Consider the following 27,256-nt stretch of genomic DNA (forward strand, 5'->3'; position numbering starts at 1 on the left):
CATCCTGCAAATATGAGACAACTACACTTTAACTCTTCATTGCCCTCTCCCAGGAGCGTCGGCAGTCGAACCTAGCCTCTCCCGAGTCTAGACCCAGCCCAGGCCACAGCGCTACGGCCATCCACTCCTGCCTCCTACTGACCACCAAAATTCTTCCAGTGCCAGCGTCAACATCACCTTAACTCTCCATTACCTTGACTCGTCTAAACAGACTACTTTCTTTTTCCTCTTTTTTCTAACTTTCTCTCTCTTCTACAACTATGTTGATCTGTCACGCACATACGTCTCTGTTCGACGTGAAACGTCACGCGTACAATTCTCTGATTGGAGGAGGGAACACAACATTCGGATATAGCCCGCGAGTCGACGTTGGTTGCTGTGTGCGCTAGTCTGCTGCCGGAGTACAGCGAAAATGGTAATGATGGCTTTTGGGGCCATACTAGTTGTATAAGTCACTGATGAAGCAGTGCGTCCGAACGTAGTGATTCCCCGACTTATTGGTGGACGGAGTCATTAGATTTTTTTTGAGAAACGGGTTTTCTGTGTGACTGGTCCATTGTAGGTGGGGCCACTGGAATTATGCGATTGTGCGACAGAGCTAATTTTCTCATAATAACAGTTTTGTCGCATTTGTCAAATAATCCATTTCACATAATCTGTAGATTTAAGCAAAAAAAAAAGTTTCTAGTTCAAACTGTTCAAAAGTTACTAAAAGTGCTGTGATACGTGTTGTTGCGCGTAAAAAGCCTTTTGCAAAGCTGGACTGGTCACCTTTCTGTTGGTTATTGCCGTATTTGGGTATTAAAATTGTACTTATGAGGTGCAACCAGTGCTCAGACAGTGTTACTGAGTTTGAAAATGCTGAAATTATGTAAATACTAGTACAAAATGTGCCGCCTTATGCCACATAATTTCCTCTTTCTCATCGCACAGTTAACTAAGCCCTGCCACATATTTTGGCGCTCTCCTACAGCATAATTTCAGTGGCCCTGGTTGTATGTTCCAATTAGTGACATTGTTTCAAGTGATAAGTGTTAGGGAGGCGGCCTCCTGGGTTTCAGTCTTCGTCCCTGCCGTGGAGCATGGACTAAGTACAGCTTCGTGTGGCCGGTGGCCTTCCGCTGGCCACAGACTCCTACAGGTACTTTTTAAAATATTATTTCGGCATGCATTCTTGGAGAGTGCATGCCTCTGCAAATCCTTTCCTTCACCCTGCTCAACCCCCCACTCTACACGGTGTTAACCTTCCTGTCGCTCTCCTCCCACTCTCTGTTGCATCACCCCCACCATCCATTGTGTCAGCCCCCTCCCAAACCCTCCCATCTTACCTGCCGTGCATTCCTTTTAGTACACCCCCTGCCGTTGTTCTCTTTAACCCACCCTGCAACCTCCAACTGCACATTCCTTCCCACCCTCCTCCCTCTTGGTGCTTGCCACCCCAACCACATGCTGTTTTAAGGTATATTGTACAGCTGTTCAAGCTGCTGTGCAACATGGCTTAAATGAAATTAAAACAAAGCGCTATGGCACATTCAGCGCTGGCCCCGCTGTAGCTATTTGATTGTGTCTACATTTAGCCATGTTGTATAGCAGCCCACGATGCTGTGCAACATCTTTTAATAACATTTACAAAGCCATCTAGCTTTCACAGAGCTGTTTGGCTTTGTTAATGTTATATAAAGATGTTGCACAGCAACGTCTTTAAAAAAACATTGACCATGCCAACAGGTCTCGCAAAGGCAAAATCTATTGGCTTTACAAATGCTTGTTTCGTTGGCCAGCCTCTTTCTGCCATTAACTTGATACTCTCTCAATCATAGCTTGACTCAGTCCAAAGAAGAATTTTTGTCTCACCTGGTGCTGTCGGGCCCTAGGGCGTTTTGTAGTGTGGCATTTGAATGGCACTTACAACCACTATGTTGGTCACAGTAGTGCTTACACAAAAGGATAGCAAGCTACATTGTGCAGGATGTGTGTGGTTGGAAATTTGTTGTCTTTGATTTAAGGCTGTGTGGGAAGTTTTTTCATGCTGTGCATAATGACCACAGAGGTGTGGGTATTGTGTTATAGGATGTAGCACCTTGTGGTTTGATGGGTGGGGGTATATGAGATAGGCAATCATAAATTTAATAAATACTAAACCGTATAGGCTGCTAAACAGCACTGACTTAGCCATAGGGACAGCAGGATATTGTGGTTGTGTACACCAAATGGAGGCAATCAGAACAGCCCAATAATCTATATGCCCACCCGTGACAGGCAGAGTTAACTGTTGAATGAGTAAAAGGATGCCAAAAAGGCAAGAGTTGGACTAGTTGACATCAGCGGTAACCAAGCAACACTTTATTTTATTATTTTTGAAAGGATGGGATACAGCTTACTGATGAATATATACACCTATAAATGAGCAAGGAACTGGAAGAACAATCCTTTCTGCCTCTAGTGCGGTGCTTGTATTGAAATGCATGAGGGACTTTGACTATTTCGCTCTATGCTCCTGCTGGCTCCCTCCTGTGAGGTTTGTTCTGCCCCCGTTAATGCTCCCTCCCCCATTGTCCTCTGTGTTCTCTGTTCTCTCCACACTCTTGTAAATCACATCTTCCCTGCTATCCTTTTTGCTCCTGATTTTCCCACCTACCACACTCTCTCATTGCCCCCATGGGCAGCTTTCTCTCCTTGCATATTTTCATAAGAAAGGAAAGAAAGGCTATCCTGAAGCCTTCAATATGTCCTCTTTATGTTTCTGTGTCCAAAGAAGGTCAGTCTGATGGAAACTGAAAAGTGATTGAATGGGATTCCTAAATGAATCTCAGCCGTTGGTGACTGCAGTTCAGTCAGTCATTTTTTTGCCCACCATGCCATCTCGGACAAGAATCAGCCACATACAATTCAGCCTTTGTCTTGCTCTAATGGGCACAGTCTTGCTCGAGCTGCCATCATATGTTCCCTTTGAGCAAACACCTAGCAACTCCAGTAGGGTGCAGCTTGAGTCCAATGGCACACTGAGAAAAATAAAACGTAATGAAGAAGTGGAAAGCTTCAGTTTAGCTCAGCCACTGGTAATTATTCAGGGCTGCATTTCAAACCATCGCTATAGGTGGGTGGCAAGGAAGCATTCTTTGAAGCCCTTCCTTTCTTTCTATATCCTAGAAACTAAGGCTGCCTTGCCATCCTACCTTTTCTCCCTTTATTTGACATAGAAACAAAAACAAAACTGTATTGAAGGCAAGGGATTAAGTTTGTCTTTCTTTTCTTTTTTAAGAAACTTTATTTTATTTAAGAACAAAGAAACTTGCGAACATCAATGTATCAGCATATGGCTTTACCCCAGCCTATACATATTTTGATAAGTATTCTTAAAGTAATACATTTTCACTTCCACATTCAGAATCCTACACATACTTTAAAAGAACCCCAAATACATGCTATCAGCATAGCTTCATTAATATGTGTCTAGATACAAGGTGTGTTTAACAATCTCAGGAGCCATTCAATCCAATCAACAAGATCTTCTGTCAGTTTATATCATGCCTCATTTTATTCATATGGAACTCATCAGCTCCAGCCCATTCTGTTAAATCCCTCTTCAAAGCATCGCATGCAGTGTCACTAGAGGATATCCAGTAAATGCAATGAGACGTTTGGCTCACACAGTATCCAGTGCCACCATTTTTTTGTGTGGTTATAATGTGCTTATGCTGCATGTGTTAGAAAGTAATACCCTGACCTAGTGACTTTGCCAGTGATTTCCTTTGAATACTTTGAGCTTGTAAGTTTTGAGACTGGGACCTCTGAACAATTGAGAGTTATTTCAGCATGTTTACTTATGGTATTTTGTGACTACTTTTCCTGAAAATGCATCTTGGATACGGACTTTGTAGCTCTTAGTTGGAAAGCCTAAAGACCATTTTTAGTTTAAAAATTCTAGGTTTCTAGCTGCAAACCTCTAAGGTATTGAAGCAGACAATTGTATTTCGATGGAAAGTTAAAGCAGATTATCCTTTGAGTGTTAAAGTAGCCCACTGTCCTGTTTTCTGCAGTATTGTTCCATCAAGCTTATCTGACACTAAGGCGGTTATTACGAGTCTGGCGGTCTCTTGACTGCTAGACTCGCAGTGGCATTCGGACCGCCGCCAGTGCAGCAGTCCGAGTGTCACGTGGTAAAAAATTCTTCATTCTTAGTCCTGTTGACAATGCTGCAGTTGCTTCTGTGGTCCCAGTGAAAATTCCTCATTCTAAATCCGCTAGACAGTGCTGCAGCTGCTTCTCTGGTCCTAGTGGTAATTTCTCATTCTTAGTCCCCTAGGAAGTGCTGCAAGATGCTTCTCTGATCCCAGTGGTAATTCTTAATTCTCAGCCCTGTAGGCAATGCTGCAGCTGCTTCTCTGGTTCCAGTGATAATCCCTCATTCTCAGTCCTCTGGGCAATGCTGCAAGCTGCTTTTCTGGACCTGTCGGTAATTACTCATTCTAAGTTCTCTAGGCAGTGTTGCTAGCTGCTTCTTTGGTCCCAGTGGTAATTCCTCACTCTTTTTTTCCTCTAGGAAATGCTGCTAGCTGCGTCTCTAGTCCTGTCGGTAATTCCTCATTTTAAGTCCTCTAGACTATGCTGCAAGCTTCTTCTCTGGTCCTGTCTTAATCTTCTAGGAAGTGCTGCAAGCTGCTTCCCTGGTCCCCTTGGTAATTCCTTTTTTTAAGTCCTCTAAGCAGTGCTGCTAGCTGCTTCTCTGGTTTCAGTGGTAATTCCTCATTCTTAGTCCTGGTGACAATTTTGCAGCTGTTTCTCTGGTCCCAACGGTAATTCCTCATTCTCCGTCCTCCTCACAGTGCTGCAGCTGCTTCTCTGGCCCCAGTGGTAAATCCTCATTCTTTGTCCTCTAGGAAGTGCTGCAAGCTGCTTCTATAATCCTGTTGGCAATTCCTTATTTTAAGTCCCCTAGACAGTGCTGCAAGCTGCTTCTATGATCCCAGTAGTAATTTCTAATTCTTAGTCCTGTAGACAGTGATGCAGCTGTGTCTTGTGTTCAAACATCCACTGCATTCCAAACCAAAACGCATAGGTAAAATACATTGTAATTTAAAATGCCAATAGCTCTAACTCTCGGACCTGTTGCATTGCAAATGCGTGTTAATACTGGTAAGTAACCCCTAAAGTAGCCCTAAATGCCCATAGGGCAGGGTGCATATATGTGTTCTTAGGATTTACATGTTCTGGCATATAAAAAATCTCCAAAGTCTTTTTTCACTGTGGCAAGACTGACACTTCCATAGAAAAACACGGGGTTACTACATAACACCTTATACTGCATAACTTCTGTTTGGAATATCTAGAACCATGGTTCAAAGACTCAAGTTAATAGGAATTTAAAATCCAATATGATGGCCAGGTCTGATTTTGAAAATGACACTTTTAGAAAGTTGGTGCTTTCCTGCCTAAAGCATCTGGTATCCTTTTTACAGGTAATCCCTGTCACCTGACAGCATGATGGGCAGTATGAATGGCTCCCAGGAAAGGAAACAAAAGTGCCTTGGCAAGGAGAGATGATGACCTAGGAGTATGCACCCGCCAACTGCACAAGCTTCATAGGTGCATCCCCTGTCACAGACATGTAACTCACACCTAGGTCTGTCCCTGCCATTGTCCAAATATCCAGGGGGTCACCATTCCCAGTGGGAGGGAAACCTATTAAACTGGTTTTCTGGAGGAGTTCCTCATCTTCCTTTACACACCTCTGGGGTATGCTGTGAGTTCTGACCACGGGAAGAAATAATGTGCAATGTTGGATTTTGCCATAGCAGCGGACTGTTGTATTGTCTAGCTCCAAACTCTCCAGAAAATATTATTAAAGTGGTATGGTTGCCCCTGGGAACTTTTTTCCTGGGAAGTTTCCCCCACCAATAAGCCACTGCCAGGCATAACAGTGGCACCCCTGGGTACGTTCCTCAGAACACTGTTGGACCTGAGGAAGATAGGAGGACTGCCCCTGCTGAACCCTTTGAACATCAGAAAGAGGACAGCACCTAGGATAATACGTGGAGAGAAACCTCAAGGGCTGGACCTGTTCCCCCTTAGACTCAGGACAGAAGAGTGGACTCAAAGGGATAGTTGGCTTGCCTCCTGTTAAGCTACAGAGGGCACAAAAGCTACAGGAAACCCACCCTTCTAAAGAGTCCAGCTGACCATTTCCCAACTGGACCCTGCTGGCGGCTTCCACTGGAGTGAGTCCTGACCCTCAAGCGGTGTCCCTATGTCTTGGGGGCCTTGGATAAGTATCAGAGTGTACCCCTCCTGCCTAACCCTAAAAGCTGAGACTTAAAAATATTTTCAAGGCTTTTTGCCTAAAGAACCAGAGGATGCTACTGGACTGCGGTGGATGTCGAACTGTAGGTCAGACTCTATTGGTTGGTTTACCCAGCTGAACTGATCCTGATTTCCAAAATTGTTTTTAAACCTGAAGTTAGAAATCTTCATCAGGCAAAGGCTGCAAAAGCATCTGGTTGGCGAGGGATCTTTAATGGCCTTTAATTTTTTGCGCTTGGAGCTTTCCAGTCAAAAGTAAACAGCTTCACCAGGGCGTCGTCTGAGGGCTGTCTGGCCTTGCGGAGGTCTCTTTAGCCATAGCCTGCAGTCTTGCCTCGCTGAAAGAATCCAAGCTCCAAAAAACATTACTATGGGTCTGATTTAGAGTTTGGCAGCTGGGTTACTCTTTTGCAAATGTGATGGATATCCTGTCGTTTGTATTACAAGTGCATTATATCCAGTGGCACTTGTAGTTCGGAGAATGAGATATTTGTCAGATGTGTGTGTGACAGAGTAACCCATCCACCGAAGTCTAAATGATGCCATAATTCCAAAAATAGAAATCTTCACTGGGTGAAGGCATAAAAGGTACCTAGCTGGGGAAGGACTTAACTTGAGCATGAAATTCACATTTCTCTCACTCAGTGCTCTCTCACCAAAAGTCATTGGCTTCACAGGGAATTCGTCTGGTGGCTGTCCCGCCTTGTGGAACCTGACTTGGCTAGAGCCTCCTGCTTTGCCCCATGGAGGATCTTTGACTTCCTTGGTCAGAAGAAACTTTTAACCAGAATAAACCTGGACCCTATATCTGAACACATGCTCCATCGCGGTCAGCCTTACGTTTTGACTTTGACCTGGTCTAGTGCAACCAGATACTTGTGGTTGGTGCTTTGTTTCTTTTCTAAAAATCATATTCACGGTTCTCTATATCAGATATTTGTAGTTTTGTTGCCTATTTGCTTATTAAAAATGTCTCTGCTTTTATAAATTGGAGTTGTGTTTCTATTATATTGTATTATCTACATTTTAACTATTTTGATACTGACAATTCTTTACACATTTCTCCTAAGTTAAGCCTGTCTTCTCGGTGCTACAGCTACCAATGGTTGAGCTCAGGTTTAAGTTATTGAGACCTCCCTTGACCTAGTAAGGACAGTAGGATTACTGTATGAAGAGGACTACCACTTCAACTAATAATCCACTTTCTCACATTGGTGTTCAGCGATAGGATCCAGAACTTGTGTTTAGCACTACCACAAAGCTGTTTAGGTAGAAAATTAAAAAAATTCCTAAGTTCACTGAATGCAAACATTGTTTTGATTTTTAATTGGGTTTCGGTCTTTAATTGGGATTCTTTTTATATTCCTGATTTAATTTTTGTTTTCAATTTTGCACCTCTTAAACATCTAAAGGGAGGGTAGTTGGATCCGGCCAGTCGGCCCACTCTTAAAGTGGCTCAACAGGAACAGAAAGACAGGAACCACCATGCCAGCAAAGATTATGAATAGGCCCTCAATGCCTGGGAAGAAGCTCACTTGGCTCAGGTCACCTGTGACACAGAGGAAACTCCAGAGGGGGCGATAAAGGCTATTGCAGAGAGTGGTAAGGATGAGGGCAACTTGTACCAAAACACTCTGTTGAGAGTACTTTCCAGGGTGGAAGTGAGAGGAGCTAAGACAGAACCATTAGGTAAGAGATAGTGTTCCGACAGAGGGGGTTGGAGGCCTGGGTGGCCCTCATAGCACTGGAAGAGAAGAATCTATCTCTTACAGAGAGAAATCTGGCCTTGGAGGAAAAGAAGGCCAAGTTGGGAGTGAAGCCCATCAACAATAGTGGCAGCGAAAGTAAGGAGGTATCTGCTGGCGGAGGGGGGTCACACAACTCTTGCCAGCCTAGAGTACTAATGCCTAGCGTAACAGTGGGGATTGACAGACAAATGGATTGCAACCTTTCAAAGACCATTAAAGATGAGGAAGGTGGGGATCCTATACTAGGGATCCATGTTGTAGGAGTTGGGTCCTGTAGCTGGGAGGGGAATATTACTGACCCTAGGGCTCTCCCCACCCACCCACCCCTTTGGTGTGTTGCTCTTCCCACACCCCCCCTTTGGTGTGTTGCTCTCAACCCCCCTTTGGTGTGTTGCTCAACCCCCCCCCCCCCTTTTGTGTGTAGTTCTCCCCCACCCACCCTTTTTGTGTGTTGCTCTCAATCTCCCAAACCACCCCTTTTGTGTTTTGCTTCTCCGCCCACCAACCCTTTTTGTGTGTTGCTCCCACGCACCTCGTTTGTGTGTTGCTTCTACCTACTCGCCCCCCCTTTGGTGTGTTGCTTTCCCCAAACGCTCCCCCTTTGGTGTGTTGCTTTCCCCACCTACCCACCCCTTTGGTGTGTTGCTTTTCTCACCCACCCACCCACCCCTTTGGTGTGTTGCTTTCCCCACCCACCCCTTTGGTGTGTTGCTTTCCCCACCCACCAACCCACCCGTTTGGTGTGTTGCTCTCCCCAACCCACACACCCACCCACCCACATGCTCTCCCCACCCACCCACCCACATGCTGTCCCCACCCACCCTCCCACCCCTGTGGTGTGTTGCTTTCCCCACCCACCCTCCCACCCCTTTGCTGTGTTGCTCTCCCCACCCACCCTCCCATCCCTTTGCTGTGTTGCTCTCCCCACCCACCCTCCCACCCCTTTGCTGTGTTGCTCTCCCCACCCACCCTCCCACCCCTTTGCTGTGTTGCTCTCCCCTGTGCTGCGTTGCTCTAACCCAACCCACCCACCCCTGTGCAGCGTTGCTCTCCCCACCCACCCACCCCTGTGCAGCGTTGCCCTCCCCACCCACCCACCCCTGTGCAGCGTTGCTCTCCCCACCCACCCACCCCTGTGCAGCGTTGCTCTCCCCCCACCCCTGTGCTGCGTTGCTCTCCCCACCCACCCCTGTGCTGTGTTGCTCTCCCCACCACCCCACCCACCCCTGTGCTGCGTTGCACTCCCCACCCACCCACCCCTGTGCTGCGTTGCACTCCCCACCCACCCACCCCTGTGCTGCGTTGCACTCCCCACTCACCCACCCCCCCTTTGCTGTGTTGCTCCCCCCCCCCCTTTTGCTGTGTTGCTCTCCCCACCCCCCCCTTTTGCTGTGTTGCTCCCCCCCCCCCCTTTGCTGTGTTGCTCTCCCCACCCGGCCACCGCCCCTTTGCTGTGTTGCTCTCCCCACGCCCCCTTTTCTGTGTTGCTCTCCCCACCCTCCCACCCCCCCTTTGCTGTGTTGCTCTCCCCACCCTCCCACCCCCCCCTTTGCTGTGTTGCTCTCCCCACCCACCCCCCCTTTGCTCTGTTGCTCTCCCCACCCACCCCCCCTTTGCTCTGTTGCTCTCCCCACCCACCCACCCCCCCTTTGCTCTGTTGCTCTCCCCACCCACCCACCCCCCCTTTGCTCTGTTGCTCTCCCCACCCACCCCCCCCTTTGCTCTGTTGCTCCCCCCACCCACCCCCCCTTTGCTCTGTTGCTCCCCCCACCCACCCACCCCTTTGCTCTGTTGCTCCCCCCCACCCCCCCTTTGCTGTGTTGCTCTCCCCACCCGGCCATCGCCCCTTTGCTGTGTTGCTCTCCCCACCCCCCCTTTTCTGTGTTGCTCTCCCCACCCTCCCACCCCCCCTTTTCTGTGTTGCTCTCCCCACCCTCCCACCCCCCATTTTCTGTGTTGCTCTCCCCAACCACCCCTTTGGTATGTTGCTCTGAAAACCACCCTCCCCTTTGGTGTGTTGCTCTCCCCACTTGGTGTGTTCCTCTATGGTGTGTTGCTCTCCCCACCCACCCCCCCTTTGGTGTGCTGCTCTCCCCACCCACCCACCCCCCCTTTGGTGTGCTGCTCTCCCCACCCCCCCACCCCCCCTTTGGTGTGCTGCTCTCCCCACCCCCCCCCTTGGTGTGCTGCTCTACCCACCCACCCCCCTTTGATGTGCTGCCCTCCCCACCCACCCCTGTGCTGTGTTGCTCTCCCCACCACCCCACCCACCCCTGTGCTGCGTTGCACTCCCCACCCACCCACCCCTGTGCTGCGTTGCACTCCCCACTCACCCACCCCCCCTTTGCTGTGTTGCTCCCCCCCCTTTTGCTGTGTTGCTCTCCCCACCCCCCCCTTTTGCTGTGTTGCTCTCCCCCCCCCCCTTTGCTGTGTTGCTCTCCCCACCCGGCCACCGCCCCTTTGCTGTGTTGCTCTCCCCACCCCCCCTTTTCTGTGTTGCTCTCCCCACCCTCCCACCCCCCCCTTTGCTGTGTTGCTCTCCCCACCCTCCCACCCCCCCCTTTGCTGTGTTGCTCTCCCCACCCACCCCCCCTTTGCTCTGTTGCTCTCCCCACCCACCCACCCCCCCTTTGCTCTGTTGCTCTCCCCACCCACCCACCCCCCCTTTGCTCTGTTGCTCTCCCCACCCACCCACCCCCCCCTTTGCTCTGTTGCTCCCCCCACCCACCCACCCCTTTGCTCTGTTGCTCCCCCCCACCCCCCCCTTTGCTGTGTTGCTCTCCCCACCCGGCCATCGCCCCTTTGCTGTGTTGCTCTCCCCACCCCCCCTTTTCTGTGTTGCTCTCCCCACCCTCCCACCCCCCCTTTTCTGTGTTGCTCTCCTCACCCTCCCACCCCCCCTTTTCTGTGTTGCTCTCCCCACCCTCCCACCCCCCCTTTTCTGTGTTGCTCTCCCCAACCACCCCTTTGGTATGTTGCTCTGAAAACCACCCTCCCCTTTGGTGTGTTGCTCTCCCCACTTGGTGTGTTCCTCTATGGTGTGTTGCTCTCCCCACCCACCCCCCCTTTGGTGTGCTGCTCTCCCCACCCACCCACCCCCCCTTTGGTGTGCTGCTCTCCCCACCCCCCCTTTGGTGTGCTGCTCTCCCCACCCCCCCCCCCCTTGGTGTGCTGCTCTCCCCACCCACCCACCCCCCTTTGATGTGCTGCCCTCCCCACCCACCCACCCACCCCCCCCTTTGGTGTGTAGCTCCCCATACCCACCCACCCACCCCCCCCTTTGGTGTGTAGCTCCCCCCACCCACCCCCCCCCTTTGCTCTGTTGCTCTCCCCCCCCACCCCCCCTTTGCTGTGTTGCTCTTCCCACCCACCCAACCCCCCTTTGCTGTGTTGCTCTCCCCACCCGGCCACCGCCCCTTTGCTGTGTTGCTCTCCCCACCCGGCCACCGCCCCTTTGCTGTGTTGCTCTCCCCACCCCCCCTTTTCTGTGTTGCTCTCCCCACCCTCCCACCCCCCTTTTCTGTGTTGCTCTCCTCACCCTTCCACCCCCCCTTTTCTGTGTTGCTCTCCCCAAAATCCCACCCCCCCTTTTCTGTGTTGCTCTCCCCAACCACCCCTTTGGTATGTTGCTCTGAAAACCACCCTCCCCTTTGGTGTGTTGCTCTCCCCAAACCCCCCCTTTGGTGTGTTGCTCTCCCCACTTGGTGTGTTCCTCTATGGTGTGTTGCTCTCCCCACCCACCCACCCCCCCCCTTTGGTGTTGCTCTACCCACCCACCCCCCCTTTGGTGTGTTGCTCTCCCCACCCACCCCCCCTTTGGTGTGCTGCTCTCCCCACCCACCCACCCCCCCCTTTGGTGTGCTGCTCTCCCCAGCCCCCCCTTGGTGTGCTGCTCTACCCACCCACCCCCTTTGATGTGCTGCCCTCCCCACCCACCCCCCCCTTTGGTGTGTAGCTCTCCCCAACCACCCACCCACCCTTTGGTGTGTAGCTCTCCCCACCCACCCACCCCCCCCCCCCTTTGGTGTGTAGCTCCCCATACCCACCCACCAACCCCTTTGGTGTGTAGCTCCCCCCCACCCACCCACCTACCCCTTTGGTGTGTAGCTCCCAACACCCACCCACCCCTTTGGTGTGTAGCTCCCCACCCCCCCCTTTGGTGTGTTGCTCCCCACCCACCAACCCACCCCCCCTTTGGTGTGTTGCTCCCCACCCACCAACCCACCCCCGTTTGGTGTGTTTCTCCCCACCCACCCCCCCTTTGCTGTGTTGCTCTCCTCACCCACCCCCCCCCCCCTTTGCTGTGTTGCTCTCCTCACCCACCCCCCCCCTTTGGTGTGCTGCTCTCCTCACCCACCCACCCCCCCTTTGGTGTGCTGCTGTCCCCACCCACCCACCCCCACTTTGGTGGGCTGCTCTCCCCACCCACCCACCCACCCACCCCCCTTTTTGGTGTGCTGCTCTCCCCACCCACCCCCCCTTTTGGTGTGCTGCTCTCCCCACCCACCCACTCCCCTTTTTGGTGTGCTGCTCTCCCCACCCACCCACCCCCCTTTTTGGTCTGCTGCTCTCCCCACCCACCCCCCCTTTTGGTCTGCTGCTCTCCCCACCCACCCCCTTTGGTCTGCTGCTCTCAACACCCACCCACCCACCCCCTTTGGTGTGTTGCTCTCCCCACCCACCCACCCCTTTGGTGTATTGCTCAACCCACCCACCCACCCCCTTGGTGTGTTGCTCTCCCAAATTTGGTGTACTGCTCTACCCACCCACCCTGTTGCTCTCCCCATCCACCCACCCCCCATTTGGTGTGTTGCTCTTCCCACCCACCACTCCTTTGGTGTGTTGCTCTCCCCAACCCCTTTGGCTCTCCCCACCCACCCCTGTGCGGCATTGCTCTCCCCATCCACCCACCCACCCCTGTGCGGCATTGCTCTCCCCACCCACCTACCCACCCCTGTGCGGCATTGCTCTCCCCACCCACCCACCCCTGTGCGGCATTGCTCTCCCCACCCACCCACCCCTGTGCGGCATTGCTCTCCCCGCCCACCCACCCCTGTGCGGCATTGCTCTCCCCGCCCACCCACCCCTGTGCGGCATTGCTCTCCCCAACCACCCACCCACCCCTGTGCGGCATTGCTCTCCCCAACCACCCACCCACCCCTGTGCGGCATTGCTCTCCCCAACCACCCACCCACCCCTGTGCGGCATTGCTCTCCCCAACCACCCACCCACCCCTGTGCGGCATTGCTCTCCCCAACCACCCACTCACCCCTGTGCGGCATTGCTCTCCCCACCCACCCACCCCTGTGCGGCATTGCTCTCCCCACCCACCCACCCCTGTGCGGCATTGCTCTCCCCACCCACCCACCCCTGTGCGGAATTGCTCTCCCCACCCACCCACCCCTGTGCGGCATTGCTCTCCCCACCAACCCACCCCTGTGCGGCATTGCTCTCCCCACCAACCCACCCCTGTGCGGGATTGCTCTCCCCACCCACCCCTGTGCGACATTGCTCTCACCACCCACCCACCCCTGTGCTGCGTTGCTCTCCCCACCCACCCACCTCTGTGCTGAGTTGCTCTCCCCACCCTCCCACCCACCTCTGTGCTGAGTTGCTCTCCCCACCCTCCCACCCACCTCTGTGCTGAGTTGCTCTCCCCACCCACACACCCACCCCTGTGCTGCGTTGCTCTCCCCACCCACACACCCACCCCTGTGCGGCATTGCTCTCCCCACCCACCCACCCCTGTGCGGCATTGCTCTCCCCACCCACCCACCCCTGTGCGGCATTGCTCTCCCCACCCACCCACCCCTGTGCGGCATTGCTCTCCCCACCCACCCCTGTGCGGGATTGCTCTCCCCACCAACCCACCCCTGTGCGGGATTGCTCTCCCCACCCACCCCTGTGCGACATTGCTTTCACCACCCACCCACCCCTGTGCTGCGTTGCTCTCCCCACCCACCCACCTCTGTGCTGAGTTGCTCTCCCCACCCACCCACCCCTGTGCTGCGTTGCTCTCCCCACCCACACACCCACCCCTGTGCTGCGTTGCTCTCCCCACCCACACACCCACCCCTGTGCTGCGTTGCTCTCCCCACCCACACACCCACCCCTGTGCTGCGTTGCTCTCCCCACCCACCAACCCCTGTGCTGCGTTGCTCTCCCCACCCACCCACCCCTGTGCTGCGTTGCTCTCCCCACCCACCCACCCCTGTGCTGCGTTGCTCTCCCCACCCACCCACCCCTGTGCTGCGTTTCTCTCTCCACCCACCCACCCCTGTGCTGCGTTTCTCTCTCCATGTATGCTGCGTTGCTCTCCCCTCCCACCCACCCTTGTGCTGCGTTGCTTTCACCACACCCCCACCCCCCTTTTGTGCGTTGCTCCCCACCCGCCCCTTTTGTGCATTGCTCCCCCTCCCACCCCTTTTGTGCGTTGCTCCCCTTTTGTGCGTTGCTCCCCCTCCCATCCCTTTGGTGTGTTGCTCTCCCCACCCACCCCCACCCCATTTGCTGTGTTGTACTAACAACCACCCACCCTGCCTTTGCTGTGTTGCTCAATACCCACCCCCCCTTTGCTGTGTTGCTCTCCCCACCCACCCCCCCTTTGCTGTGTTGCTCTCCCCACCCACCCCCCCTTTGCTGTGTTGCTCTCGTCACCCACCCCCCCCCTTTGCTGTGTTGCTCTCGTCACCCCCCCTTTGGTTTGTTGCTCTCCCCACCCACCCACCCCCCCTTTGGTTTGTTGCTCTACCCCCCCCCCCCCCCTTTGGTGTGTTGCTCTCCCCACCCACCCCCTTTGGTGTTTTGCTCTCCCCAACCACCCACTTTGGTGTGTTGCTCTCCCCACCCACCCACCCCCCCTTTGGTTTGTTGCTCTCCCCACCCACCCACCCCCCCTTTGCTTTGTTGCTCTACCCCCCCCCCCCTTTGGTGTTTTGCTCTCCCCAACCACCCACCCACCCACTTTGGCGTGTTGCTCTCCCCACCCACCCACCCACTTTGGTGTGTTGCTCTCCCCACCCACCCCCTTTGGTGTGTTGATTTCTCCATTTTTGGTGTGTTGCTCTCCCCACACACACCCCCCTTTGGTGTGTTGCTCTCAACACCCACCCCCCCCCCCTTTGGTGTGTTGCTCTCAACACCCCCCCCCCCTTTGGTGTGTTGCTCTCAACACCCCCCCCCCTTTGGTGTGTTGCTCTCAACACCCCCCCCCCCTTTGGTGTGTTGCTCTCAACACCCCCCCTTTGGTGTGTTGCTCTCCCCACCCACCCACACACTTTGGTGTGTTGCTCTCCCCACCCCCCCCTTTGGTTTGTTGCTCTCCCCCACCACCCCCCCCCCTTTGGTTTGTTGCTCTCCCCCACCCACCCCCCCTCTTTGGTTTGTTTCTCTCCCCACCCCCCCCCTTGGTTTGTTGCTCTCCCCCCCCCCCCCCCCTTGGTTTGTTGCTCTCCCCACCCACCCCCCCCCTTTGGTTTGTTGCTCTCCCCACCCACCCCCCCTTTGGTTTGTTGCTCTCACCACCCACCCCCCTTTGGTTTGTTGCTCTCACCACCCACCCCCTTTGGTGTGTTGCTCTCACCACCCACCCCCTTTGGCGTGTTGCTCTCCCCAACCACCCACTTTGGCGTGTTGCTCTCCCCACCCACCCACTTTGGTGTGTTGCTCTCCCCACCCACCCCCTTTGGTGTGTTGCTTTCTCCATTTTTGGTGTGTTGCTCTCCCCACCCATCCCCCCCCCCTTTTGGTGTGTTGCTCTCCCCATCCACCCACCCCCCCTTTGGTGTGTTGCTCGCAACACCCACCCACCCCCCCCTTTGATGTGTTGCTCGCAACACCCACCCACCCCCCCCCCCTTTGGTGTGTTGCTCTCAACACCCCCCCTTTGGTGTGTTGCTCTCAACAGCCACCCCCCCCTTTGGTGTGTTGCTCTCAACAGCCACCCCCCCCTTTGGTGTGTTGCTCTCAACAGCCACCCCCCCCTTTGGTTTGTTGCTCTCAACACCCACCCCCCCTTGGTTTGTTGCTCTCAACACCCCCCCCCCTTTGGTGTGTTGCTCTCAACACCCCCCCCTTTGGTGTGTTGCTCTTCCCACCCACCCACCCACTTTAGTTTGTTGCTCTCCCCACCCCCCCCTTTGGTGTGTTGCTCTCCCCAACCACCCACCCACTTTGGTGTGTTGCTCTCCCCACCCACCCACTTTGGTGTGTTGCTCTCCCCATTTTTGGTGTGTTGCTCTCACCACCCATCCCCCCTTTTGGTGTGTTGCTCTCACCACCCACCCACCCCCCCTTTGGTGTGTTGCTCTCACCACCCACCCACCCTCCCCCCCTTTTGGTGTGTTGCTGTCCCCAATCACCCACCCCCCCTTTGGTGTATTGCTCTCCCCACCCACCCAACCACTCACCCCTTTGGTGTGTTGCTCTCCCCACCCACCCACTCCTTTGGTGTGTTGCTCTCCTCAGCCACCCATCCCCCCTTTGGTGTGTTGCTCTCAACCCCCTTTGGTGTGTTGCTCTGTCCACCCAGCCACCCCCTTGGTGTGTTGCTCTCCCCAATTTGGTGTGCTGCTGTCCCCACCCACCCTGTTGCTCTCCCCATCCACCCCCCCTTTGGTGTGTTGGTCTTCCCACCCACCCCCTCTTTAGTGTGTTGCTCTCCCCAACCCCTTTGGCTCTCCCCACCCCCTACCCACCCTTTGGCTCTCCCCACCCACCCCTGTGCTGCGTTGCTCTCCCCACCCACCCACCCACCCCTGTGCTGTGTTGCTCTCCCCACCCACCCACCCCTGTGCTGCGTTGCTCTCCCCACCCACCCACCCCTGTGCTGCGTTGCTCTCCCCACCCACCCACCCCTGTGCTGCGTTGCTCTCCCCACGCACCCACCCACCCCTGTGCTGCATTGCTCTCCCCACCCACCCACCCCTGTGCTGCGTTGCTCTGCCCACCCACCCACCCCTTTGCTGCGTTGCTTTGCTCTACCCACCCACCCCTTTGCTGCGTTGCTCTGCCTGCCCACCCACCCACCCCTTTGCTGCGTTGCTCTGCCCGCCCACCCACCCCTTTGCTGCATTGCTCTGCCCACCCACCCACCCTTTTGCTGCGTTGCTCTGCCCACCCACCCCTTTGCTGCGTTGCTCTCCCCACCCACCCACCCCTTTGCTGCGTTGCTCTCCCCACCCACCCACCCCTTTGCTGCGTTGCTCTACCCACCCACCCACCCCTGTGCTGCGTTGCTCTAATCACCCACCCACCCCTGTGCTGCGTTGCTCTGGCCACCCACCGACACCTTTGCTGCGTTGCTCTCCCCACCCACCCACCCCTTTGCTGCGTTGCTCTCCCCACCCACCCACCCCTTTGCTGCGTTGCTCTCCCCACCCACCCACCCCTTTGCTGCGTTGCTCTCCCCACCCACCCACTCCTTTGGTGCGTTGCTCTCCTCAGCCACCCACCCCCCCTTTGGTGTTTTGCTCTCAACCCCCTTTGGTGTGTTGCTCTGTCCACCAACCCACCCCCTTGGTGTGTTGCTCTCCCCAATTTGGTGTGCTGCTCTCCCCACCCACCATGTTGCTCTCCCCATCCACCCCCCCTTTGGTGTGTTGGTCTTCCCACCCACCCCCTCTTTAGTGTGTGGCTCTCCCCAACCCCTTTGGCTCTCCCCACCCCCTACCCACCCTTTGGCTCTCCCCACCCACCCCTGTGCTGCGTTGCTCTCCCCATACACCCACCCACCCCTGTGCTGCGTTGCTCTCCCCACCCACCCACCCACCCCTGTGCTGCGTTGCTCTCCCCACCCACCCACCCACCCCTGTGCTGCGTTGCTCTCCCCACCCACCCACCCACCCCTGTGCTGCGTTGCTCTCCCCACCCACCCACCCCTGTGCTGCGTTGCTCTCCCCACCCACCCACCCCTGTGCTGCGTTGCTCTCCCCACCCACCCACCCACCCCTGTGCTGCGTTGCTCTCCCCACCCACCCACCCACCCCTGTGCTGCGTTGCTCTCCCCACCCACCCACCCCTGTGCTGCGTTGCTCTCCCCACCCACCCACCCCTGTGCTGCGTTGCTCTGCCCACCCACCCACCCCTGTGCTGCGTTGCTCTCACCACCCACCCACCCCTGTGCTGCGTTGCTCTCCCCACCCACCCACCCCTGTGCTGCGTTGCTCTGCCCACCCACCCACCCCTGTGCTGCGTTGCTCTGCCCACCCACCCACCCTTTTGCTGCGTTGCTCTGCACACCCACCCACCCTTTTGCTGCGTTGCTCTCCCCACCCACCCACCCTTTTGCTGCGTTGCTCTCCCCACCCACCCACCCCTTTGCTGCGTTGCTCTCCCCACCCACCCCTGTGCTGCGTTGCTCTCCCCACCCACCCACCCCTGTGCTGCGTTGCTCTGCCCACCCACCCACCCACCCCTTTGCTGCGTTGCTCTCCCCACCCACCCACCCCTTTGCTGCGTTGCTCTCCCCACCCACCCACTCCTTTGGTGTGTTGCTCTCCTCAGCCACCCACCCCCCCTTTGGTGTGTTGCTCTCAACCCCCTTTGGTGTGTTGCTCTGTCCACCCACCCACCCCCTTGGTGTGTTGCTCTCCCCAATTTGGTGTGCTGCTCTCCCCACCCACCCTGTTGCTCTCCCCATCCACCCCCCCTTTGGTGTGTTGGTCTTCCCACCCACCCCCTCTTTAGTGTGTTGCTCTCCCCAACCCCTTTGGCTCTCCCCACCCCCTACCCACCCTTTGGCTCTCCCCACCCACCCCTGTGCTGCGTTGCTCTCCCCACCCACCCACCCCTGTGCTGCGTTGCTCTCCCCACCCACCCACCCACCCCTGTGCTGCGTTGCTCTCCCCACCCACCCACCCCTGTGCTGCGTTGCTCTCCCCACCCACCCCTGTGCTGCGTTGCTCTCCCCAGCCACCCACCCACCCCTGTGCTGCGTTGCTCTCCCCAGCCACCCACCCACCCCTGTGCTGCGTTGCTCTCCCCACCCACCCACCCCTGTGCTGCGTTGCTCTCCCCACCCAACCACCCCTGTGCTGCGTTGCTCTCCCCACCCACCCACCCCTGTGCTGCGTTGCTCTCCCCACCCACCCACCCCTGTGCTGCGTTGCTCTCCCCACCCACCCACCCACCCCTGTGCTGCGTTGCTCTCCCCACCCACCCACCCCTGTGCTGCGTTGCTCTCCCCACCCACCCACCCCTGTGCTGCGTTGCTCTCCCCACCCACCCACCCCTGTGCTGCGTTGCTCTGCCCACCCACCCACCTCTTTGCTGCGTTGCTCTGCCTGCCCACCCACCCACCCTTTTGCTGCGTTTCTCTGCCCACCCACCCACCCTTTTGCTGCGTTGCTCTGATAATCCACCCACCCTTTTGCTGCGTTGCTCTCCCCACCCACCCACCCCTTTGCTGCGTTGCTCTCCCCACCCACCCACCCCTTTGCTGCGTTGCTCTCCCCACCCACCCACCCCTTTGCTGCGTTGCTCTCCCCACCCACCTCTGTGCTGCGTTGCTCTACCCACCCACGTGCTGCGTTGCTCTACCCACCCACCCACCCCTGTGCTGCGTTGCTCTAGAAACCCACCCACCCCTGTGCTGCGTTGCTCTGCCCACCCACCCACCCCTTTGCTGCGTTGCTCTCCCCACCCACCCACCCCTTTGCTGCTTTGCTCTCCCCACCCACCCACCCCTTTGCTGCGTTGCTCTCCCCACCCACCCCTTTGCTGCGTTGCTCTCCCCACCCACCCCTTTGCTGCGTTGCTCTCTCCCCACCCACCCACCCCTTTGCTGCGTTGCTCTCTCCCCACCCACCCACCCCTTTGCTGCGTTGCTCTCTCCCCACCCACCCACCCCTTTGCTGCGTTGCTCTCTCCCCACCCACCCAACCCTTTGCTGCGTTGCTCTCTCAACCACCCACCCAACCCTTTGCTGCGTTGCTCTCTCCCCACCCACCCAACCCTTTGCTGCGTTGCTCTCTCCCCACCCGCCCACCCACCCCTTTGCTGCGTTGCTCTCTCCCCACCCGCCCCTGTGCTGCGTTGCTCTCCCCACCCACCCACCCCTGTGCTGCGTTGCTCTCCCCACCCACCCACCCCTGTGCTGCGTTGCTCTCCCCACCCACCCACCCCTTTGCTGCGTTGCTCTCTCCCCACCCACCCACCCCTTTGCTGCGTTGCTCTCTCCCCACCCACCCACCCCTTTGCTGCGTTGCTCTCTCCCCACCCACCCACCCCTTTGCTGCGTTGCTCTCCCCACCCACCCACCCCTTTGGTGTGTTGCTCTCCTCAGCCACCCACCCCCCCTTTGGTGTGTTGCTCTCAACCCCCTTTGGTGTGTTGCTCTGTCCACCCACCCACCCCCTTGGTGTGTTGCTCTCCCCAATTTGGTGTGCTGCTCTCCCCACCCACCCTGTTGCTCTCCCCATCCACCCCCCCTTTGGTGTGTTGGTCTTCCCACCCACCCCCTCTTTAGTGTGTTGCTCTCCCCAACCCCTTTGGCTCTCCCCACCCCCTACCCACCCTTTGGCTCTCCCCACCCACCCCTGTGCTGCGTTGCTCTCCCCACCCACCCACCCCTGTGCTGCGTTGCTCTCCCCACCCACCCACCCACCCCTGTGCTGCGTTGCTCTGCCCACCCACCCACCCCTGTGCTGCGTTGCTCTGCCCACCCACCCACCCCTGTGCTGCGTTGTTGCTCTGCCCGCCCACCCACCCTTTTGCTGCGTTGCTCTGTATTTTGCTGCGTTGCTCTGCCCGCCCACCCACTCTTTTGCTGCGTTGCTCTGCCCACCTACCCACCCTTTTGCTGCGTTGCTCTCCCCACCTACCCACCCTTTTGCTGCGTTGCTCTCCCCACCCACCCACCCCTTTGCTGCGTTGCTCTCCCCACCCACCCACCCCTTTGCTGCGTTGCTCTCCCCACCCACCCACCCCTTTGCTGCGTTGCTCTCCCCACCCACCCACCACTTTGCTGCGTTGCTCTCCCCACCCACCCCTTTGCTGCGTTGCTCTCCCCACCCACCTCTGTGCTGCGTTGCTCTACCCACCCACCCCTGTGCTGCGTTGCTCTACCCACCCACCCCTGTGCTGCGTTGCTCTGCCCACCCACCCACCCCTTTGCTGCGTTGCTCTGCCCACCCACCCACCCCTTTGCTGCGTTGCTCTACCCACCCACCCCTTTGCTGCGTTGCTCTCCCCACCCACCCATCCCTTTGCTGCGTTGCTCTCCCCACCCACCCACCCCTTTGCTGCGTTGCTCTCTCCACCCACCCACCCCTTTGCTGCGTTGCTCTCTCCACCCACCCACCCCTTTGCTGCGTTGCTCTCTCCCCACCCACCCACCCCTTTGCTGCGTTGCTCTCTCCCCACCCACCCAACCCTTTGCTGCGTTGCTCTCTCCCCACCCGCCCACCCACCCCTTTGCTGCGTTGCTCTCTCCCCACCCGCCCACCCACCCCTTTGCTGCGTTGCTCTCTCCCCACCCGCCCACCCACCCCTTTGCTGCGTTGCTCTCTCCCCACCCGCCCACCCCCCCTTTGCTGCGTTGCTCTCTCCCCACCCGCCCACCCCCCCATTGCTGCGTTGCTCTCCCCACCCGCCCACCCCCCTTTGCTGCGTTGCTCTCCCCACCCGCCCACCCACCCGTTGCTGCTTGCTCTCCCCACCCGCCCACCCACCCCTTTGCTGCGTTGCTCTCCCCACCCGCCCACCCACCCCTTTGCTGCGTTGCTCTCCCCACCCGCCCACCCACCCCATTGTTGCGTTGCTCTCCCCGCCCACCCACCCCATTGTTGCGTTGCTCTCCCCGCCCACCCACCCCATTGCTGCGTTGCTCTCCCCGCCCACCTACCCCATTGCTGCGTTGCTCTCCCCGCCCACCTACCCCATTGCTGCGTTGCTCTCCCCGCCCACCCACCCCATTGCTGCGTTGCTCTCCCCGCCCACCCACCCCATTGCTGCGTTGCTCTCCCCACCCGCCCACCGACCCCTTTGCTGCGATCGCTCTCAGCACCCACCCACCCCTTTGCTGCGTTGCTCTCCCCACCCACCCCTTTGCTGCGTTGCTCTCCCCACCCACCCACCCACCCCTTTGCTGCGTTGCTCTCCCCACCCACCCACCCACCCCATTGCTGCGTTGCTCTCCCCGCCCACCCACCCCATTGCTGCGTTGCTCTCCCCACCCGCCCACCGACCCCTTTGCTGCGATCGCTCTCAGCACCCACCCACCCCTTTGCTGCGTTGCTCTCCCCACCCACCCACCCCTTTGCTGCGTTGCTCTCCCCACCCACCCACCCACCCCTTTGCTGCGTTGCTCTCCCCACCCACCCACCCACCCCTTTGCTGCGTTGCTCTCCCCACCCACCCACCCCTTTGCTGCGTTGCTCTCCCCACCCACCCACCCCTTTGCTGCGTTGCTCTCCCCACCCACCCACCCCTTTGCTGCGTTGCTCTCCCCACCCACCCACCCCTTTGCTGCGTTGCTCTCCCCACCCACCCACCCACCCCTTTGCTGCGTTGCTCTCCCCACCCACCCACCCACCCCTTTGCTGCGTTGCTCTCCCCACCCACCCACCCCTTTGCTGCGTTGCTCTCCCCACCCACCCACCCACCCCTTTGCTGCGTTGCTCTCCCAACCCACCCACCCACCCCTTTGCTGCGTTGCTCTCCCAACCCACCCACCCACCCCTTTGCTGCGTTGCTCTCCCCACCCACCCCTTTGCTGCGTTGCTCTCCCCACCCGCCCACCCACCTTTGCTGCGTTGCTCTCCACACCCGCCCACCCCCCCTTTGCTGCGTTGCTCTCCCCACCCGCCCACCCCCCCTTTGCTGCGTTGCTCTCCCCACCCGCCCACCCCCCCTTTGCTGCGTTGCTCTCCCCACCCGCCCACCCCCCCTTTGCTGCGTTGCTCTCCCCACCCGCCCACCCCCCTTTGCTGCGTTGCTCTCACCACACACCCACCCCCGTTTTGCTGCTTGCTCTCACCACACACCCACACCCCTTTTGCTGCGTTGCTCTCACCACACCCCCACCCACTCCTTTTGAGCGTTGCTCCCACCCACCCACTACTTTTGTGCGTTGCTCCCACCTACCCACCCACTCCTTTTGTGCGTTGCATACCACCCCATTTGTGCGTTGCTCCCCCTCCCACCCACCCATTTTGTGCGTTGCTCCCACTCCACCCACCCATTTTGTGCGTTGCTCCCCCTCCACCCACCCCTTTTGTGCGTTGCTCCCCCTCCCACCCACCCCTTTTGTGCGTTGCTCCCCCTCCCACCCACCCCTTTTGTGCGTTGCTCCCGCCTCCCACCCACCCCTTTTGTGCGTTGCTCCCTCCTCCCACCCACCCCTTTTGTGCGTTGCTTCCCCTGTCACACCCACCCCTTTTGTGCACTGCTATCCCCTGTCACACCCACCCCTTTTGTGCACTGCTATCCCCTGTCACACCCACCCCTTTTGTGCACTGCTATCCCCTGTCACACCCACCCCTTTTGTGCACTGCTATCCCCTGTCACACCCACCCCTTTTGTGCACTGCTATCCCATCACACCCACCCCCCGCCCACCCCTTTCGCGCATTGCTCTCCCCTCCCACCCACCCACCCCTTTCGCGCATTGCTCTCCCCTCCCACCCACCCACCCCTTTCGCGCATTGCTCTCCCCTCCCACACGGCCACCCCTTTCGCGCATTGCTCTCCCCTCCCACCCGCCCACCGCTTTCGCGCATTGCTCTCCCCTCCCACCCGCCCACCCCTTTCGCGCATTGCTCTCCCCTCCCACCCGCCCACCCCTTTCGCGCATTGCTCTCCCCTCCCACCTACCCACCCCTTTCGCGCATTGCTCTCCCCTCCCACCCACCCTCCCCTTTTGCGCATTGCTCTCCCCTCCCACCCACCCACCCCTTTCGCGCATTGCTCTCCCCTCCCACCCACCCACCCCTTTCGCGCATTGCTCTCCCCTCCCACCCACCCACCCCTTTCGCGCATTGCTCTCCCCTCCCACCCACCCGCCCCTTTCGCGCATTGCTCTCCCCTCCCACCCACCCGCCCCTTTCGCGCATTGCTCTCCCCTCCCACCCACCCGCCCCTTTCGCCCGTTGCTCTCCCCCTCACCACCCATCCACCCCTTTCGAGCTTTGCTCTCACCCACCCTTTTTGTGTGTTGCTGTCCCCTCTCCCACCAACCCCTTTTGTGTGTTGCTGTCCCCTTCCGAGTCATCCCTTCTCTGTGTTGCTGCCCTCCTCCCACTTACCCCTGCTTGTTGTTGCAACCTGTTCCCTCACTCCTCCTAGTTGTTGTTGCTTGACTGTGCCCCCACCCCACTTCCCTCGACCTTGCTTGCCCATCAGAGTGACCCCTGACCTGCCTTAAGGCCAGGCACCACTTTACACTCCGAGCAGCTCCACCAGTCTGCCCCGGAGTCCCCGACCCCGCCCTCGCTGCTGACACGAGTTCGAGGCCCTCCATCACTCGCAGGCACCCACCTTCACCTCATCCCTGGTGTCTAGTGGTTGCTGTAAGTATTGTATGTGTGTCCTGTAGTCTGTCTTAGTGCTTTTTGTGCCATTTTTCTGTGCCTTTCTCTGGTTTTGTTATACTCTGTCTTGTGCCTTCCCTGTTTTGTCTCTGTTTATTGCCTTTTTCTGTTTATCGCCTTTTTGCCGTTTATTGCCTTTTTCAGTTGCCTTTTTTTTATGCCTTTTTCTGTTGCAACCTCTCCTCCCCGGTCCTGCTGTTGCGTCCCTTGCGCCCCCCACCCCGCACTCCCTTTTGCTCCTGCCCCCCAGCTGCTCCTCCCTCCCACCTCCCCTTCTTAATGGCGGCCGTGCCACCGGCGCACCAGAGGCAAGCCCGTCTGCACCCATCCGCGCCTGGACCGCGCTCGGACCGCACCCATCCCCAGTCTCCCTGCCCCTTGCACCTCCCACGCCGCCAGACGCTGCTACACCGCAACAGAACCCCTCACGCTCAACCCCGGCCGCCCCACTGCCTGCGCCCAGACCTCCCCTAGGCACACCTACAGATCTTTCTCCTGCCGTACGTGCCACTTCACCTGCGCTCAAGCCACCAAGCACCACAACAACACCACCCACCTCAACCACCTCAGCTGCATCCTCCTCAACACCCGCTCCATCCACAAGCATGCCATCGAACTCTGGGACCTGCTCACATCAACCTCTCCAGACATCGCCTTCCTCACCGAAACCTGGATGAACCCCTCATTGGAACCCGACATCGCCATAGCCATCCCTGAGGGCTACAAAATCACCCGAAGAGACCGCACCAACAAACCAGGAGGAGGAATCGCCATAGTCCACCGAAGCTCCATCAGGATCTCAACCGACACCCACGATGCCCTGGATGCCGTGGAACACCTGCACTTCCAGATATACGTTAATGCCAGCACCACCCTGAGAGGAACCCTCGTCTGCAGACCCCAGGGCCCTCGCCCACAATTCTGCAACGCCATCGCTGACACTATCAGCACCCACGCCCTCGCCTCCAGGGACTACATGCTCCTTGGCGACCTGAATTTCCACCTGGAGAACATCGGCGACAGCAACTCCTCAGCCCTACTAGACAACCTTGCTAACTTCGGCCTCAAGCAACTGGTCACCTCGCCCACCCTCTCAGCCAGTCACACACTTGACGCCATCTTCTCCTCCAGCAGCCACGTCACCTTCACTCTCACCACCGAACCCCATTGGACCGACCACCGTTGTGTTTATTTTTCCTTACAGAAACCAACCACCAACAGCATTGGATCCCTCACCGCAAGTGGAACAAGATCTCCAAGGACCAATTGTCTCCAACTTCGCCCACGCCCTACCACCCAAAACCAACTACCCCAACACCGCCGCCCTCAACCTCAAGCAATGGCTCGACGACTGCATCAACACCTTCGCTCTATTCAGGAAAACCACCAACACCTGCGCCAACAAAAATGCTCCCTGGTTCACCGCAGACCTTCAGCCCTCCAAACGGGATTGGCGGAAAGCCGAGAAGATCTGGCGCCTAGAGCAAACAGAAAGCAATCACGCCGCCCTCAAATCTGCAAACATCACCAGCTCATCTGGACCACCAAAAGATCTTTCTACAAAGAACGAATTGACAACAAGGCACACAACAGCAAGGAGCTCTTCAGCATCATCAAGGAACTCACCAACCCCAAGTCCTGCTCTGCTGACCCCCCCCACTCGCAATACCTCTGCGACTCCCTCGCCACCTTCTTTCACTGCAAGATCACAGACATCCATGGAAGCTTTGCAACGCCGTCCCCCACCACTGCCAAGGTTGACCCCAATGCACCCATCTGCACCAACATCCTGAGTGCCTGGACCCCCACCAACGACGAGGAAACCACCAAGACCATGAGCACCATCCACTCTGGCTCTCCCGCCGACCCCTGCCCTCACCACGTCTTTAATAAAGCCAGCCAAATCATCGCTCCCCAGCTCCGGACTATCATCAACAGCTCCTTCGAGACCGCCATCTTCCCGGAGAGCTGGAAACACGCCAAAGTCAAGCCCTGCTCAAAAAGCCCAAAGCCGACCCCGAAGACCTCAAAAACTACTGGTCCATCTCCCTACTCCCCTTCCCTGCGAAGGTCATCGAGAAGATAGTCAACAACCAACTATCCCACTTCTTGGAGGACAACAGCTCCCAGTCTGGCTTACGCAAGAACCACAGCACTGAGACCGCCCTTATCGCTTGCACCGACGACATCAGGAGCAGGCTTGACAAAGGTGAAACCGGTGCCCTCATCCTCCTTGACCTTTCCGCAGCCTTCAACACCATCTGTCACCACACTCTCCGCACACGCCTCTACGACCCTGGAATCTGCCACAGAGCCCTGGATTGGCTCAAATCCTTCCTCTCTGGAAGAACCCAAAGAGTCCGCCTCACCCCGTTCCTGTCTAAAACCACCAAGACCATCTGTGGAGTCCCCCAAGGATCCTCACTCAGCCCCACCCTCTTCAATATCTACATGTCACCGCTCGCCAACATTGTCCGATCCCACAGCCTCAACATCGTCTCCTACGCAGAGGACACTCAGCTCATCCTCTCTCTAACGAAGGATCTCGCAACCGCTAAGACCAGCCTCTACCCCGGACTTCACGCTATCGCCAACTGGATGGAAGCAAGCCGCCTCAAGCTGAACTTGGAGAAGACCGAGATCATCACCTACCGCTCCAACAGATCAGCATGGGACGACT

At 57.5% G+C, this 27,256-nt stretch overlaps 1 protein-coding gene across 1 annotated transcript in view; it reads left to right on the plus strand.

Moving 5' to 3' along the window:
- The first annotated feature begins 272 nt into the window (after positions 1-272).
- Positions 273-27,256, plus strand: part of MND1 (meiotic nuclear divisions 1) — a 311,795-nt gene continuing 284,811 nt past the window's right edge. Inside the window, exon 1 of the mRNA XM_069242805.1 lies at positions 273-415. Within this exon, the coding sequence (XP_069098906.1) occupies positions 413-415 (3 nt within the window). The 5' untranslated portion in view covers positions 273-412. The remainder of the gene's footprint in view (positions 416-27,256) is intronic.

The sequence above is a fragment of the Pleurodeles waltl genome, chromosome 1_2 (genome assembly GCF_031143425.1).
Source record: "Pleurodeles waltl isolate 20211129_DDA chromosome 1_2, aPleWal1.hap1.20221129, whole genome shotgun sequence".
In the NCBI taxonomy this organism is placed as follows: Eukaryota; Metazoa; Chordata; class Amphibia; order Caudata; family Salamandridae; genus Pleurodeles; species Pleurodeles waltl.